Here is an 18,272-nt window from a genome sequence, read left to right as displayed (position 1 = left end):
AACAGCGGCAGAAGCGCCTGACCTGGGCTACAGAGAAGCAGCACTGGACTGTTGCTCAGTGGTCCAAAGTACTTTTTTCGGATGAAAGCAAATTCTGCATGTCATTCGGAAATCAAGGTGCCAGAGTCTGGAGGAAGACTGGGGAGAAGGAAATGCCAAAATGCCAGAAGTCCAGTGTCAAGTACCCACAGTCAGTGACGGTCTGGGGTGCCGTGTCAGCTGCTGGTGTTGGTCCCCTGTGTTTTATCAAGGGCAGGGTCAATGCAGCTAGCTATCAGGAGATTTTGGAGCACTTCATGCTTCCATCTGCTGAAAAGCTTTATGGAGATCATGATTTCATTTTTCAGCACGACCTGGCACCTGCTCACAGTGCCAAAACCACTGGTAAATGGTTTACTGACCATGGTATCACTGTGCTCAATTGGCCTGCCAACTCTCCTGACCTGAACCCCATAGAGAATCTGTGGGATATTGTGAAGAGAACGTTGAGAGACTCAAGACCCAACACTCTGGATGAGCTAAATGCCGCTATCGAAGCATCCTGGGCCTCCATAAGACCTCAGCAGTGCCACAGGCTGATTGCCTCCATGCCACGCCGCATTGAAGCAGTCATTTCTGCAAAAGGATTCCCGACCAAGTATTGAGTGCATAACTGTACATGATTATTTGAAGGTTGACGTTTTTTGTATTAAAAACACTTTTATTTTATTGGTCGGATGAAATATGCTAATTCTGTGAGAATTAAAAAATTTATTATACTCCTGCAGATAAAATGTATATACCTGCTGATCCACCCCTACAGCGTCTAGTCCATCATACATGATGTTGACCCAGCCATCCTTACATGACAGGACAAACAACGACATCAAAGCCTGGAAACCAAAAACAGTTGTACTTTAGAAGATTTTCTCTGCATGCATTAAACGTCCGTTGATAGTGCAATCATAAATCAAGCAAGATTTGGGCTTTATTTAACTGGGAAATGCACATTATATCAAAAAAAAAAAGAAAAAGCTGCATGGTATCATAGGAAAAAGAATATTAATCTCTGGCATGCTGACATGAATAGAAGAAAGGTGCTAGCTTTTTACATTGTACATGCTTCATGTTATCTCAGACTTATTTGATTCATCCACACCTGAATCAAGTTGTCAAAATTGTACTTCCTTCGTATCCACTTGTAGTTGGCCTGTAGACAGTCTGACTTGTTTGTGACATTTCTTGTGTCCAGACCTTCACAGTGGTAAAACTTTCCTTTGAACAGCTAAAAAAACAGGCAAAAGAAAACAATAAAAAGGATACTTTTCAACTCCCTGAAGGTATGTTCACCTATGCAGTGCTCAGCATTGACATCTAAGCAATTTTGGGTGAAATAGCTCAGGAGAGAGCAGGGATGCAACTTGTGCATATGATGTATTGTAAGCTTGTGCGACTGCATAGTGAAACAGTGATTACCTGGACCCCCAAGATTCCAAACACAATGAAGAAGGCGCAGCAGATCAACACAATGTTCCCAATAGGTCTAAGAGAGGTGATGAGAGTCTCCACAACCAGCTTCAGTCCTGGGGCACGGCTGATCACCCTGGAACACACAGTCATGCACTCAGTAATGGACAATTTAAAGAGTAGCGGCAGTTCACAGAAATGAATATTAAAATGATGGAAACAGGAAATGGGCGTGCACCTGAAAAAATAAAACCAGAAGCAATAACCTGATTGTGTGCCCCCCCTAAGACAAAAAACTTTGTTGAATTTTCTGATTCAGTTTCAGCAGACATTCTTATCTGGTAGACGTCTATCAGCATTCCACATCTTGACTTGGTAAAATTTACACTCTATACTGTATAAGTTATCCAAATCTGTCAGATTGTGAAACATACCTTGTGCATAACCCTCTTTAGGTGAGCACATAGTTGTTTTGTCAGATTTTGCTCTGGATTCTGGCTAGACTAGCTTGGACTCACTTTGATGCTGAAAATAGATTCCTGCCTACCACCGGTTTTCTAGCAAACACTGATGTGCATGAGACACCAGAAGAAAGAGTAAGCCCAAAGCATAATGCTGAGACCACCATGTTTGAGATACAAAGTGTTGTGTTTGTGAGCCAAACATACATTGGGAATTGTGGCTCAGAATCAAATTTTAGTTTTGTCAAACCAAAACCCATTCTCCTAAAGGTTTTTGGGAGATTATAGCTAGGTCTGGATATTTTCTTTAGAACAAAAGGCTACTGTCTTGAAATCTGTCTACTACCTGACTACAAACCTATAGAGGATACAGGAGAGTGTTTTTGACCCCTTGGCAGCCACACTGAACAGTTTTTGTCTTGGTTTTCAGGAAGTCTTGTTTTTCCAATGCCACTATTGTACCTGTTGTTCCTGTACCATGGTGCATATTAAATGCTCTATATTTTCTTTATACCCTTCTACTGACAGGCTCCTTCTCTGCAGGCTGTGACTAAAGAATGTAAATGAGCAATTATCTGGAAAATCCTTCTAGGACAGTTGAATGTTATTTAATATTAAGTGAAGTTATGAACTCAAGACTGAAATGCTGAAATTGATATTAAACAGAGCTTCGGCTGAGTATTGATTCATCAGGGTACACAGTAATACATCCAGTGTATTGCAGCTTACTTTAATCTTTTTATATTTAAAGTTTTTTTATATATTTTCTCCAAACAGATTTTATTGATTTTTAGTCTAACTGTACAGGATCATTGTGACTTTAAATATAAAACAAAGTTATGAAATTACTTATGCATTTTTTTATTCCTCAGAAACTTTACATTTTGACAGCATGTTGAAAGTATTTTACACCTTAGGCACAAATAGATACACTATGTACCTCAGAGGGCGAAGGGTACGTAGAAGACGAAGGACTCTGAGAATCCCCAGTATCCTGTTGGTACCAGTATAGGCCAGAGAGACCAGGATGTCCACCAGAGACACAAACACCAAGATTCCATCCAAAATGTTCCAACTGGACTTAAGATAGCTCTGATTCCCAAAGCAGAAACCAAGAGCTACAACCTGAGAAAACAATTAAAGGAATAGACAATTACTACCACAAAATTTCAGCCTCTGTCTATTTCTTTTTTACTTCACCGACATAAAAATAAAGCCTCTGATGTTTACCTTAATTGCCATCTCTGCTAGGAAGATTACAGTGAAAATATAGTTGGACACACCTAAAAACACTCGCTCCTAAATGGGAGAAAAAAAAGATTTAACCCATGTAAGTGGACCAAATTACCTAAACAAGACGTTTATGGTAATAACATATCCTGCTCTAAATGCAGCAGGTGTTCTATTTACATCCATCAGCTGTATAAGTAAAAGGCTTACACTGTGAAAAGACTATTTTGGAAAGACAGTCACTTTCACTGTTTTAGAAGGTATGAACTATGATGTCACCTTAATTCAAGGATTTAAAAAAAATTGGTTTTTTGGCTTTTCCCTTTCAGGGGTTGTCAGAGTGAGTCAACTGTCTCCATCTAGCCCTATCTTCTGCATATTATTTTCTCACACCCATTACCTTCCTGTGTCCTTGCACTTCGTCCATAAATCTCGTCTTTGGTCTTTCTCTAGGCCTCCCGCCTGGCATTTCCAGCCTCAGCATCATTCTACCGATGTACTCACATCCAGTGTACTCAGTCAATGGAGATTCCTGTCTAACTTAATCTGTCAACCCGTCCATCACCACAGCAAACAAGAAGGGTGTCAGAGCCAATCCTCGTTGCAGTTCCATTTCCACCTTAAACTCATCTGTCAAACCTACAGCACACCTCACCACTGACTCACAGCTCTCATACATGTCCTGCACTACTTTGACTTAACTCTCTGCTATTCCAGACCTTGTCATGCAATACCATAGTTTATCTCTCGGCACCCTGTCATGTGCTTCTCTAGATCTACAAAAACATAATGCAGCTCACTCTGACCTTCTCTGTACTTCTGTATCAACAATCTCAAAGCAAATACTGTATCTGTAGTACTTTATGGCATGAAACCACACTGCTGGAAGCACCTCCTGGTCACTCATAACCTGTCTAAACTCTTACCTGAAAGCCACACAGCTTTCTTCCTTTTTCAGTTTCCACCACTATGTCCTCTGCTCTTCCTTTGTTCTCTTCATCTTCCTCATCATAAGAGTCATTCTACACACCACCATCTTATGCTCTCTGACAACACTATTTCCCAACACTATCTTGCAGTCACTGAGTTTCTTCAGAATGCATTGTCTACAGAAGATGTAATCCACCTGTGTGCTCCTACCTCCGTTCTTGTAAGTCACCCTGTGTTCCTACCTTTTCTGAAAGAAAGTATTGACTACAGCCATTTCATCCTCTTTGCAAAGTCTACCACTACCTGTCCTTCTGCATTCCTGTTCTGAATACCAAACCTGCCCATCACTTCCTCATCACCTCTGTTTCCTGCTCCGACATGTCCATTGAGATCTGCACCAATCACCACTCTCTCACCTTTGGACATATTTTGCATCACTTCATCTGACTCACTCCAGAATTTCTACTTCTCCCACAACTCATATCCTGCCTGTGGGGCATAGCCACTAACAACATATAACATTACACCTTTAATTTTCTAAATGTAGACTCATCAACTAATCTGACACCTTTTTCACCTCCAGAACATTCTTGGCAAACATCTCCTTCAAGATAACTCCTACACCATTTCTCTTCCCATCCACACCATGGTAGAACAGCTTTCAATCTACTCCTAAGTTGCTAGCCTTGCTACCTTTCCACCTGGTCTCTTGAACGTCCACCTTCCTCCTCTGCCTCATGTCAGCCAACTCTTCAGCTTTTCCTATCATAGTCCCAACATTCAAATCCCTACTCTCAGTCCTTGACTCTTGCCTGCCCTCTTCTCTATCTGCCTATGGAGCCATCTTCCTCCTTTTCTTTTTTGCTAACCAACAGCAGCCTAATGTCCACCAGTACCATGTTTGTCACCAGCATCAACGGAGATTGATGCATGGAGATCACTTTCTTGACTCACATGGTAGATGTGGCAAACGTTTTATGCTGAATGCCCTTCCTGACGCAACCCTCAGCATTTATCTGTACATACATACATACATACATACAGGGGTTGGACAATGAAACTGAAACACCTGTCATTTTAGTGTGGGAGCTTTCATGGCTAAATTGGACCAGCCTGGTAGCCAGTCTTCATTGATTGCACATTGCACCAGTAAGAGCAGAGTGTGAAGGTTCAATTAGCAGGGTAAGAGCACAGTTTTGCTCAAAATATTGAAATGCAAACGACATTGCACGGTATCCAGGGTAATGTCAGCATACCACCAAGAAGGACGAACCACATCCAACAGGATTAACTGTGGACGCAAGAGGAAGCTGTCTGAAAGGCATGTTCGGTGCTCAACTCTCCTGTTTCCACCAGAACTGTCCGTTGGGAGCTCCACAGGGTCAATATACACGGCCGGGCTGCTATAGCCAAACCTTTGGTCACTCATGCCAATGCCAAACGTCGGTTTCAATGGTGCAAGGAGCGCAAATCTTACGCTGTGGACAACGTGAAATATGTATTGTTCTCTGATGAGTCCACCTTTACTGTTTTCCCCACATCCGGGAGAGTTACGGTGTGGAGAAGCCCCAAAGAAGCGTACCACTCAGACTTTTGCATGCCCAGAGTGAAGCATGGGAGTGGATCAGTGATGGTTTGGGCTGCCATATCATGGCATTCCCTTGGCCCAATACTTGTGCTAGATGGGCGGGTCACTGCCAAGGACTACCGAACCATTCTTGAGGACCATGTGCATCCAATGGTTCAAACATTGTATCCTGAAGGCGGTGCCGTGTATCAGGATGACAATGCACCAATACACACAGCAAGACTGGTGAAAGATTGGTTTGATGAACATGAAAGTGAAGTTGAACATCTCCCATGGCCTGCACAGTCACCAGATCTAAATATTATTGAGCCACTTTGGGGTGTTTCGGAGGAGCGAGTCAGGAAATGTTTTCCTCCACCAGGATCACGTAGTGACCTGGCCACTATCCTGCAAGAAGAATGGCTTAAAATCCCTCTGACCACTGTGCAGGACTTGTATATGTCATTCCCAAGACGAATTGACGCCGTATTGGCCACAAAAGGAGGCCCTACACCATACTAATAAATTATTGTGGTCTAAAACCAGGTGTTTCAGTTTAATTGTCCAACCCCTGTATATATATATATATATATATATATAGAAATGTATGAAATGCACTGTCTAAAAAAGAAATACGGACTGTGTGTGGACAAAAATGATTGTGTAAGCTCTGTTTGTTTGTGACTCACCGAGCTGTGAGGCTGTATATCAGGCCTCTCCAAAGCGATAGTGATGCAGTTGAGGAAGATGAAAACCAGAACCACGTGGTCGAACAATTTGTGAGTGATCACCGCTTGGCACCACACACGTACTCTAAACAGACACAGTCATATATAAAATACCTACTGTTGGTCTGGGCTATGAACCAAACATTTGTAAGAAGGAAAATATAAAACCCCACCTAAATGGAACATAAAGATTAGAAGTTGAGGAAAAGGTGGAATGAAAAAGTAAAAGGGGACATATCATGCAAAATCCACTTTTTTAGCCTTTAAATACATTTTGTTCAGTACTTGGAGTCTGTATGAGTGCAGAAAAGTTGACTTTAGTCTCTAGGTGTTGCAGAGATATCTTTATATTCTGTTTGGGTCATATTTGTCAGTCAGTTCAGTTTACTCTATCATCTGTTACATTTTTCCAACTGTTTTGTCACAGTATTTGTTGCAGAACAACTCAATAAGGTCATGGACTTCTGGCTGATAAATTTCATGTATCTGCCATATCCATTTTTCACTGTGATATTATAGTCCAAGTTAAAGTATGCCGTAGCTACAAGAGGATAAGTTTGGTATGGTTGTTGGATGTATCAACACACACAATTCATTACACCGTCCCCAGCATCAGAACCTCTTTGAAGTACCTGGTTCAATATTACTTTTCATGAAACTCTACGCACATCACTGGGGAATTTCTTATTTCCCCCATTTCAAGGACAAGTGCCTTCAGCAACCTCCACCAGTTTTAAGAAGGATTTGCTGAAAGACTTCCCTCTGTCTATGGAAGCGTCGGAGAGAGTAGAGCCGTAAGCTGCAAATAATGCTAAAATGACAACTAACTTTATTTTAGACATGAATTTACTGTGTTGATATAACGTCCTTTCCATTGTGTTTGTAACAGTATCATCATGCCTTCTGCTTATGTTATTGCTGTGTGCTGCTTTGAGCTCCTTGAGGACATAACTGTCAATGGTATTAATACATAAACAGTTTTGCGTTGTTTTTGTCGTTTTTGTCTTGTTTCAGCAGTGTTATTTAATTGTTATCAAACTACATAATAGCCGAACGGGTTAAAGTGCAGCGTTCGTTGACCTCGAGTGGGGCGGGTGTGAAGAGCCTTTAACAGCGTTAAAAGAGGCCGCACCAAAACGAGTTGCTCTCAGACGTACCTGAGAACTGGGGTAAAAGAGGCGCCTGTGGAGCTACACAGCTATACACCACAACTTAATGATAAAGTGTGAAAAGGAAGGATTTAAAAGCATTATATGTCCCCTTTTGTGACAATTTGGACAGATATAATTCCACAAATTTGTATAACACAAACTTCACAGAGAAATTGGCTAGTAAATTAAACGGTTTTCACCTTGATCGGCCTTGAGAAGCAATTAGTTGGCCAGAAAATTAATCATCTGATATTTTCTCTAATCACTGAAGGCACTGTACTAAATGCTACCTCAGACAGAAAGGAGTACAGCAAACTTGATGTGTGTTTATTATTTTCAACTTTAGCTTCTGTCATTTCTGGAAGATGTAGATCTAATTTTCTAGGAAATAAACACAGAAACAGCTGTTTTAGTAATGCTATGCTAACTGCGCTATTCATGAATGCAATATTTCTTAGTTTAGTGGCTGTGTAAAATGTCTGCTAAAATGCGTTTATTTTTTATTATATTTTCATTATTAATGATGATTTCATATATAGAAGAGTAGGTCTTACGGGCTGTCTGGGGCGAACAAATACAGCGTCCAGCTTTCATGTTCCTTACACCAGCGAGGTTTCATGTTATGGAGCTCCCTCCTGATCCAGTAGCAGAAAGGACTCTGCAGCAATGAGATGACACACATCAACGTAATTGTCAGCAGCCACAACCATATTCTTTGTTATTCACTATTGCAAGCTATAAACAGCCACAATCTCTATTAAACTGCTGTTTGCATCATGATGGCAAGTTGTAAAATCTTTACTACGACTAACACTTTCATCCTGTTTATTACCTACTGTGAAAATTTTATCTAATTCAGAAAACAGCAGACGAGTTGCTTATCAAACAAGTCACTTTAGCAGCACAATGATTTTAAAGCCTAACAAAGGCTTTTATGATTAATCTGGATTTTTGTGTATTGAGTGACTCCCTGAGCATCCTCTTCATGAGACTGTCCTACAACAACAGAGTGTCTTCAGTCAGAGGCTTCTTCAGATCTGCTGTAAGACGGAGCACTACAGGAGATCCTTCCTGCCCACAGCCATCAGCATCTACAACAGCTCTTTGAGGAAACCCTCATAATGAGCTACAACAACATTTAATTTCCCTTTGGGATTAATAAAGTATTTTTGAATTTGAATTGAATTGAATTAATCGCTTTGTCAATATAAATTGAATTACAAAGAACCTGAAACAATAAAGAAACAATCAAAGCCATAATGTGTCTTGGCAATTGTAAACTTCTATCTAGTCATGTTTTGCCTGAAGTTACCATAAATCAGCACAGATGATTTCAAACATTTATTTTGTTGAGTACATTTGTCTTGTAGTTTCTGAAACCTAAAATACAAAGAATATGTCATCTTGTATTATATTCTGCTTAAAAACTGTGGTGAATTTGTGCCTTTCTCAAATGTAAACTTTCGAATACTTTGTTGTTCACTTCACTTGTCCAGTCAAAGCAAATTCCTGAACCTGAAAAAGATGAGGACTATATGACCCCAGAGTTTTTATGCTTCAAGTGTCTTTTCTGAGTGCTTGTCAAAATTAGTTTCAGTCTTACTTCTTATTTTACAAATTGAGAAACGTAGGAATCGTTTAACTAATTCATTACAGTCATTACTTTAAATATTGGTAATTGATTGTGTCCAACCTTGAATGTGCATATTGTGTTTTACTGAGTCAATGCGAGTAATATCATTAAGAATACAGGAGAATGGCTGGGTTCAAGACATTGTCCTGAAATAATTGTCATGGTTAAAGTGAAACAGTTGATAATGTTTTCTGGTAATCTCTAGATCCTAGATAGCATTTCTGATACTTTAAGGAAGCATTTTTTTAAATTAAAATGTCTGCATTTGGGTGGTCCTTTACTTCCACCTGACTTGGTTACCCCTGACAAGAGATTGAATATTAGTACATCATTACTAACAGCAGGTCAGAAGAGGAAGATTCACACCTGTACCCTCAAGTGTGCCATCTGAACCCTAAGGTTGAGTGATCAAACAACCCAGGTTTGACTGTTTTGGAAAACTCTTCTTGTTAGCACCAAATGTTCATCTATCGTTGTGCAAAATTCTTGTAAGACTTTGTTTTGAAAATGTCATCATACACCTGCTTCAACAAGCCCACTGTCACCTGGATAAAGTATGCAGCACTTTAAGGGATCATGTTTCTTTGATTTCTCCAGTGGATTTAACTCATTTCAGTCCAGTTTACAATCTCAAAAACTCATAATGAATACCTGACAAATTGACTGTGATATTAAAACTCTGTCTGGCCAGGTGATCTTCAGCACAGATGCACCACAGGGCAATGTACTTTTGCCACTCTTTTTTTACCCTGTAAACCCTCAAACCAGTACAAGTCTGAGTGCTGTTGTGTGCAAAAACCCTCAGATGACTCAGCAGTTGTAGGTTGTATCAAAGATGGATAAGGGACTTGAAACAGACAGCTAGTTGACCGCTTTGTGGCATAGTGTGGGAACAATCATCTCGTATTGAATGTGAACAAATTAAATTAGATGGTTGTGGATTCCAGGAGACACAGTTATGCCAACCAATATTTCTATAATGGGAGAAGAAGTTGAGATTAGGGAGGGGCATAAATACATTAGTATTCACTGGTGACACAACAGTGAAGCTGTATACAATAAGTGACTTAGCAGAATCTATTTTTTGAGGAAGGCTAGGTCCTTCAGTGTTTGCAGCAAAATGCAACTTATCTTCTGACTCTGTTGTGGAGAGTGCAACCTCTTCTGCATTTAGCTGTTGGGGTTGCAGCATCAGAGTCAGTGACTTAAGGAGATTTAACAAACTGATCAAAAAAAGGCTGGCTGTGTTCTGGGACCTGCTGTGGAACCCCTGGAGAAGATTTTACAAAAAAGGATGATTTATAGAAGGAAAGACATATTGGACAACCCTGAGCATACTCTTGATGTAATACAACAAGAGAGTGTCTTCAGTCATCTACAGGAAATCCTCCTGCCCACAGCTATCATTATCTACTATTTGAAGAAACTTGAATAGTTTGGGTTAGAACAACATTTAATTTCCTTTTGGGATCAAAGGATTTCTCAACTGAATAGGCTCCTGAAAATGTATAGATTTTAATCAATTTGAAAGTATTTCCTACTAATTAAATTTTTATTTGATTTGACGATCAGTGTTTTGATCAGTCAGTGTTAGAGGACTTTGTGTTAGTTTTAAATTTATTTTTATTCATCTACTGTATTTATACTATTCATCTTACAGTTGATCAGTAGCCAATAGACACTGATTGACTGGTAATAAAAAATATTCATGATTACTTCAGAGATTAGTTCTTATGAGTCGTTCCATCCTAATTAAAATGTTGATTATTTTTGCAATGATTATAAATAAATCTTAAATCCTGACAAATGTACTTACATCTCCTGAGTATTAACTTTATGTGATAAATGTAGCTCCCTGCATAAGAGGAAGTTTATTCTTTAGATATGTGTTCCTTGAAAGAGTTATGAGGTAGATTGATTTATTATCTTTTTATTATCTTTAATATAATTAACTTTTGTTAACTCATCTACAAGAATGAAAACATCTTTGGCAGTATACAATTCAGAGACAAATTATTTCGTACCAAGTTATAAATCCAGCCTTATACACAAAATCGTTTTAAAATGTTGTTTACATGTTTTTGAAAACAAGACCCCCCTGATACTGAATGACGAGTGAAGTAGAGATGCCCTTACAAGATAAAACTCAAACAAGGCATCCCTTGAGCTTGTTTCAAAGTGCTGCTGATGTTAGCTAGTCCCCTTTTACATCTATAGGTGCACACTAAACATGTGTTTCTTTGCATAATGAGGATGAGATAATTGGACCATAACAGGTGGACTTTAAACTCAGCAAGTGCACAAGCTCAGAACAGAACTCATTAAAGTTTGCAATAAAACAAACAAGAAAGCTTAGGTCCACAGCTTCTGTACTTTAGGATTCTAATTAAAAACAGCCCAGAGTCAAGCCTCCCAGACTCTGCTTTTTGGGCACACAGGCACTTATGTGAGAATGTGTACATCTGAGTGCCTTCTGTGTGTGTGTGTGTGTGTGTGTGTGTGTTTGTGTACTCAAGTGTCAGTGTGTAAATGAAAAGGACCTGCTGCTTACAAGTTTTTGGAGCTGAGATCTTAAGTGTGTGACACTGACATTTGCAGAGAACATCCTGCTCACATCTCTCTTTGCACACAATAGCACAATCCCCACACAACCACACCCATACATCCATATAATGCCCATAATAAGCTGCAATCAGTATGTACCCGGGGGGGAGAGGCCTTTTGTTTCGGTGTATTTTATGGTATTATGAACTCAATTTGGAGCCAATAAAACCCTGAGAAATGTCACAACACAGGTCAGATATAACCAACGAGGGAGTAAATAGAACTAGGCAGACATGCACACGTTCACAAATGTTTTCAACTGCCTTCAACCCTGTGATAAAACAATTACCGCCCCAGTCAGTCAATTAAAGCATGACAATTGCATCATAAACACACAAACAGACACACACACACACACACACACACACACACACACATACACACACAAATACTGCAGAGCCATTCAAGAGAAAAAGAGAAGTATGATTGTGGGTAAAAAAAAAAAAAAAACTAGTTATCTGATCCTCTACAGATCTCAAATTTAGGAAATTACAACCTATGATGTAGAACGACCCAATGTATTACTGATTGACCACACACTAGGACAAAATGTAGAGGGATCGTTATGTAATATTGACTATTAGCTGTGATTCAGAAGCTTGTTTCAAACTTCAAATTTCACCTCTTCTTTACTTCAGTGTTTCAATTTGTTATTATTTGGGGTTACAGATTCATGCGCATCTGCCAAAATGTCCCAAATGATAATTTTTATTATAATCTGGAGTTTCTCTTAGCTACTGCAACACTCTGAGAGTTCCATTTTTACTAAATCTGTTGTACTGTGCCTTGCAAATATATTTATACACCCATTCTACATTTTGTCATGTATTTAAATGTATTTTATGCAATAGACCTATAAAAAGCGAAGAACAGTTGTGAAATGGAAGGAAAAGGATTCATTGTTATGAATTTTAAAATCTGAAAAGTGTGGTGTGCTTGTATTAAGCACCCTTGAGTCAATACATTTTAGCACAACCTTTCACTGCACTTACGCAGGCTGAAGAGCATCTATGAGCAACAATTTTAAAGTGTTGCCACAGATTCTCACTTGGAATTAGGTCTTGACTTTGACTTTGATGTAAACTATTCCAGTAAAGAATAGGAACCTCCTCCCGAGACTCATATTGTTTGCAGCCTCTGAAATTTTCTTTTTTTTTTCCCCAGGATTGCCTTGTAACTCCATCCATCATCCCAAAACAGTTTCGCCATCTGGGTTGAAGAAAAGCATCCCCAAATCATGATGCTACCACCATTGTGTTTCACTGTGTGAATAAGTGTGTTTAAAATGTTGTGTTGTGTTTTTTTTCTTTCACACATCACAGTTTGTATGTATAGCAAAACACAAAATGTCCTATTTTCTTCCACGTTTCTATTGGACAGCTTTTTAAAACCATTCTTTCACAAGGGAGGTTTAGTGTAGTGCCCAATAACTGTTGACAGATTCTCTCACCTAGCTGTGAATCTCTACTGCTCCTCTAGAGTAACCAAGGGCCTCTTAGCTGCTTCTCTGAATAATGCTCTTCTTGCCTGGTCTATCAGATTAGGTGGAAGGTCATTTCTTGCTAGGTTTGCAGTTGTGCATCATTCAAATTTTAGGTAATGGATTGAACAGCATTTTTGTGAGGTTTTCAAAGCTTGGGATACTGTTTTTATAACTCTGCTTAAAACCTCTCCACAACTTTATCCTCAACTTTTCTCGTGTGTTTCTTTGTTTTCACAATGCTTCTTGTTAACTAACATTCTCTAAGGCCCTCACAGAACATTTTTATTTATACTAAGTTTAAATTACACAGAGTTGGACTCTATTTACTAATTAGGTGACTTCTAAAGACAATTTGTGGTACTAGATTGTGGGTATCAAAGTAATAATACCCGAATACAACTGCATGTATTACATGCAAATACCCTATTCAGTTTTGTATTTAAAAGATAAATAAAACTATGTATTATTTTCTGTTTACAATAATGCACTAATTTAGATTGAACTAGCACTAGCACATGAAACACGTTGAAGATTTTAATCGTAGTGTAACAAAATGCGAAAACGTTCATGAGGTATGAATAGGCTCCGTATGTTTGGAATCACTGTATGATCTTGTATAAATGACCAAATTGTAGACAAGCTTCAGCTGTAAGACCAATGGCCTCACATTTGACTTTAGAATACTTTGGTGCACAAAGTAATTACTTAATGACTATCTTCTGGATGTCAAACAAACCTAAATCATTACCCCTCCACCACCATGTTGACAGAATGGTTTGTTGGTGCCGTTGAGTTTGTTTTTTTTACAAACCTGGCAATGCCAAACTTTTCCACTAGTGTCAGGTGTGACTGTTGCTGTGTTTATCTTTGAGAGACAACATTCATCTCCTTCCATTTAAAAACAAAAACAAATTTAGAAATGTGTACTTAATTGCAAACAAGCAAATAAAAGGTTCATATAATACACGTAACTGGTCCAATCCCGGAGACCTGCGAAAACTGCTCTTACCTCGCTGCTGAGTTCCTATGTTATTTCAAAAGCTGGGAGTGATGATAACTTACGTCTTCATCTAAGTCATCATCCGATGTGAAGTCATCTTTAGGATCTGAACTTCCATTTGTGTCATATGCCACAGTCCTCCCATTGCAGTCGCCATACTCTGCAATTATGGTAGGGCAAAGAGAAGATGCCTGCAGCTGCTCTAATGACTCCAGCTTTAGTCTGTTGTTTACCCCAGCTTCCACCAGTTCTTCCTGGCATTCTTCTTCTTCACCACCTTCTCCAGACAATAAACTTTCCCTTTCTCCGCTGGTGTCTCGCCTTTTGAGGCTCGGTGCTCTCCCCAGGCTGTTCCAGCTGGACCGCCGACTTCCCCATGAGCTGATGGAACCACGGAGAGGAAGAGGTGAGCGTCTTCCAGGGCTTGAGAGACTCTGCATAGAGGAAATAGGGTTAAGTATTTAGTTTTCGTATGAAAATGTATGCATTAGCTGCTGTATATTTCCCGGTCTTTCCAATAATAAAATGTCTGATAATGGAATCGCAATCAGAATTTCAATACTGTTATAAGAAAAGTTGAGTCATGAATTCTTGGAATGTGTTATTGTTTTTTGCTAATATTTCTTTTTTGGGCTTGGCTAGCTATTGAATCACAATTTCTGAATAATTTGGCTGAAGATGTTTTTATTATCTTTTGAGATAATGGTATTATTGTCAGGGTTTTTTAATTGCACTGCAGACAAGCATGATAAATCAGTGTCTTTCTATTTCTTAGAGTTGAAATGAAAAAAAAAAAAGCCTGCTCAACCAGCTGTGATTTAACCTTCAAGCACAATTAAGATTTTTCTCCAAAAGTTTTAAGCGCAAGAGCACTACGCCTCTTCTGCTTGTGGTCATAAGTGGTCAGTCAACTGTGTAGGAAAGTAATGGAGAAAACTGACTTTGCAATACCACAAAAGCAGAGATAGCTATGGCTTTGTTATGCTAGCAGTAGCATCCATTACTCTTTTGTTACTTTTTTGAAAAAAAATATTTGCATTAAACAAATGTATGCCTGGTTTTCAAAAAAAAAGAAAAAAACATCACAGTTAATGCGCGACAATGTTTTGAATGATTTAAAGTGTTATTAGTTCTAAGGAACAATGTGCAGCTTTTTCTTTGGATCTGTCAAAGGCTTTCGACACAGTCACCAAACTGTCAAATGGTCAGTCAGTCAGTCATTTTCTACCGCTTATTCCATAGTGGGTCGCTGGGGAGCTGGTGCCTATCTCCAGCAGTCTATGGGCGAGAGGCGGGGTACACCCTGGACAGGTCGCCAGTCCATCGCAGGGCAACACACAAACAACCATGCACACACTCATTCATACACCTAAGGGCAATTTAGAGTGACCAATTAACCTAACAGGCATGTCTTTGGACTGTGGGAGGAAGCCAGAGTACCTGGTGAGAACCCACGCATGCATGGGGAGAACATGCAAACTCCATGCAGAAAGATTCCCGGACGGGAACTGAACCCAGGACCTTCTTGCTGCAAGGCAACAGTGCAGCCCCTGTCAAATGGTTTGGAAACTAAAATAATGCGCTTTTCTAAATCAAAGAATACAGAACATTATGCTTATCAAATTGAATCAATACATAATAAGATGATTGAATTAGTCTCAGATTATAGAATACACAAAAACCTGTCTTTTAAACATGGCAGACATCATAAACACTGACAAAAAACACTGTCAAATTGAGATGTTACTATAGAAAATGTTCTTAAATCTTGTTTCTCTCAATGTGGTTCATTTAACATGATTAAGGACTGTTTGAGTACTAATTGTGCATGTGCTGTTACAGCTGAAAAGCTGCTGCTGATTTGAGAGCTCTGGCATAAATTGCCAATTGTTTTATAACTACTTTGTTTTATGCTTGCTTCAACTTGCTTCAACTTGTGTTGCTGCCTTAGCCTTGACACATTTTCAAAAGGGATTTTAAATCTTAATAGGATTATTTCTGGTAAAATAGCAGTTACATAAAAGCAATAAGCAATTCAAGGAAATTAGGTTAAGTACTGTCTTTTGCAATAAACCATTTACATAGACTTAGAATCAAAAGTCACTGATGAGAGTGAACAGAGGTGTTATGGCATCTTTTCACAGATGTTTGAGAAGTACCTTCAAATCTCAGTCTTTACTATAATAAAATGTTGATCACAAATCTGTGTAAAATTTGTTAAACTCTCAATTTCGTACAGATAAATAGGCTAACAAAATCTAACAATACCCGATTGTTTGTTTTTTCTAGGTCTTAATTAGAAAGGGACTAATTATTGGTACCAAGGTACAGCCTTAACACTAGAACTCCCAGGGCTGTCACTTTGATGCCATAACTCTGGTTTATTAAAACTGTTATCTTCCTGGCATCCTGACTTTTTCTAAACCTGTGTCTTGTGTATTCCTATGTCTCTATTTAAAAAAAATAACAAAGTAAATAGATCTAAGTGTTTCTATTTCTAGCTGCCACAGCCGCTATTTTGACAGCCCTATTATTTACATTGATTTTTTTTTTCCCGCGGCTGAGTATACGCGCGAGTGTTGCCCAGCCACCGCCACTCTAGAACGCTGTCCGAGAAGGAGATTGCTAGCATCCTACAAATGGATTTTCAATTCAAGAAGCAGTGGAAATGCTTAAAAAATTAGATGAGTGTGATTCTGGGGGTGAGAGGGATGAGAGTGAGGCTCCCCCAGCTAAAAAAAAAGACGAGTCGTCCCATCAGCAGGAGGTGGTGACGCATTATTTTAAGGTAGTAAAAGACTAGCCTATGTAATGATTTTATCATTTTAGGCTATAGTTTACAGATTAGTAAACTAATAATCTATATACTGTGTATATAGCAACAGTGCCACAATCAGCGCAAGTTAAGAGAAAGGGAGACAAGTCAGGTGCCCAGTCCCCAGCTACAAACCGAGCAATCCAGCTCACTGGCAGGAGAAAAACTACAAATCAAGGTACTGACAATGAACAAAGAAATAAACAATAAGTTAGGCCATAGATAGGTATAGTAGCCTAATAACAATGATCTATTCTGCGCTTTACAGATTTTTCATCACAAGATGAGCACACACCTAAGAAGGAGGAGGAGATAGGAAAGGATGACACTGTGTGGAAAGTGGTAGGGGAGGAAGATAGAAGAGGGAGGCATCAGAGCCAGAATGCATTGACAGAGGCAGAGGGACCCACTATGTACGCGAAGCACCAGAACCAAGATGCCTAGACCGCATTCCTCTACTTGCTTGATGCTGAAATCCTCATCCACATTCAGGGCTGCACTGTGCCTGAGGCCCCGCAGAGTTTTAGGTTTTAGGACTCCTCCTGGGACATGAGTGTGGATGAGCTGAAGGCATTTTTAGCACTAGTTTATGTCCGTGGAGTGAAAGGAGGGCATAACATTGAGCTGTCCAGCTTTTTGTCAGATTAGTAAAACGTTTTTTTTTTTTTTAAATGTACTCCCTACTCTGTGTTATTTTTCAATACTATTTATAAATAATAATAAAACATAATAGGTTTTGATCAAATACTATTACTAATCCTTGTCAAAACCATAATTTTTAGCATGCCAGAAAACCTTTAGCATTCTGACCAATGGAATCTGATGACGCCATGACCGCCCTCGCATCCAGAATGCACACTGTCAAATTAACGGGCTTGGGAGTTCTAGTAGTGTTAGAATTACGGGAGTCCTAGTGTTAAAACAGCAAATGAATAAATACATTTTAAAAAAGTATTAACATTCCAGACAATGCACTGTATGAAGCATAGAACATTGCAACACTGTCCCTGCCATATGTTTTGCTGCACACTACAGGTCAGCTGCCTGAAAGCAGACTGCTACACAATTCACTTAAAACAATCTCTCTGTTTCAAAACATTTTTACACTTGTTAAGGTAACTCTGTTTTAAAGCTACAGTTTGTTCATTATGAGCATCAGCTGACTGCAGGCTGGCTACCTGGAAAGAATAATAACTAGCTAATATCAGCTTGTTATACTCCTAC

At 39.2% G+C, this 18,272-nt stretch overlaps 1 protein-coding gene across 3 annotated transcripts in view; it reads right to left on the bottom strand.

Annotated features, from left to right (window-relative positions):
• The window catches only part of LOC124862289 (voltage-dependent T-type calcium channel subunit alpha-1H-like), a 221,452-nt gene that overhangs the window by 29,883 nt on the left and 173,297 nt on the right, over nt 1–18,272 (bottom strand). For all 3 annotated transcript variants that reach the window (XM_047356113.1, XM_047356111.1, XM_047356112.1), the window contains exons 19-26: nt 14,296–14,667; nt 8,068–8,171; nt 6,324–6,447; nt 3,138–3,206; nt 2,848–3,032; nt 1,456–1,582; nt 1,139–1,264; nt 783–872 (exon numbers count right to left, since the gene is read on the bottom strand). In XM_047356113.1, the coding sequence (XP_047212069.1) occupies nt 783–872; nt 1,139–1,264; nt 1,456–1,582; nt 2,848–3,032; nt 3,138–3,206; nt 6,324–6,447; nt 8,068–8,171; nt 14,296–14,667 (1,197 nt within the window). The remainder of the gene's footprint in view (nt 1–782; nt 873–1,138; nt 1,265–1,455; nt 1,583–2,847; nt 3,033–3,137; nt 3,207–6,323; nt 6,448–8,067; nt 8,172–14,295; nt 14,668–18,272) is intronic.

This window comes from Girardinichthys multiradiatus, chromosome X, assembly GCF_021462225.1.
Source record: "Girardinichthys multiradiatus isolate DD_20200921_A chromosome X, DD_fGirMul_XY1, whole genome shotgun sequence".
Classification (NCBI taxonomy): Eukaryota; Metazoa; Chordata; class Actinopteri; order Cyprinodontiformes; family Goodeidae; genus Girardinichthys; species Girardinichthys multiradiatus.
The sequence above is the reverse complement of the archived record's forward strand: the minus strand, read 5'-3'. Positions and strand labels throughout refer to the sequence as shown.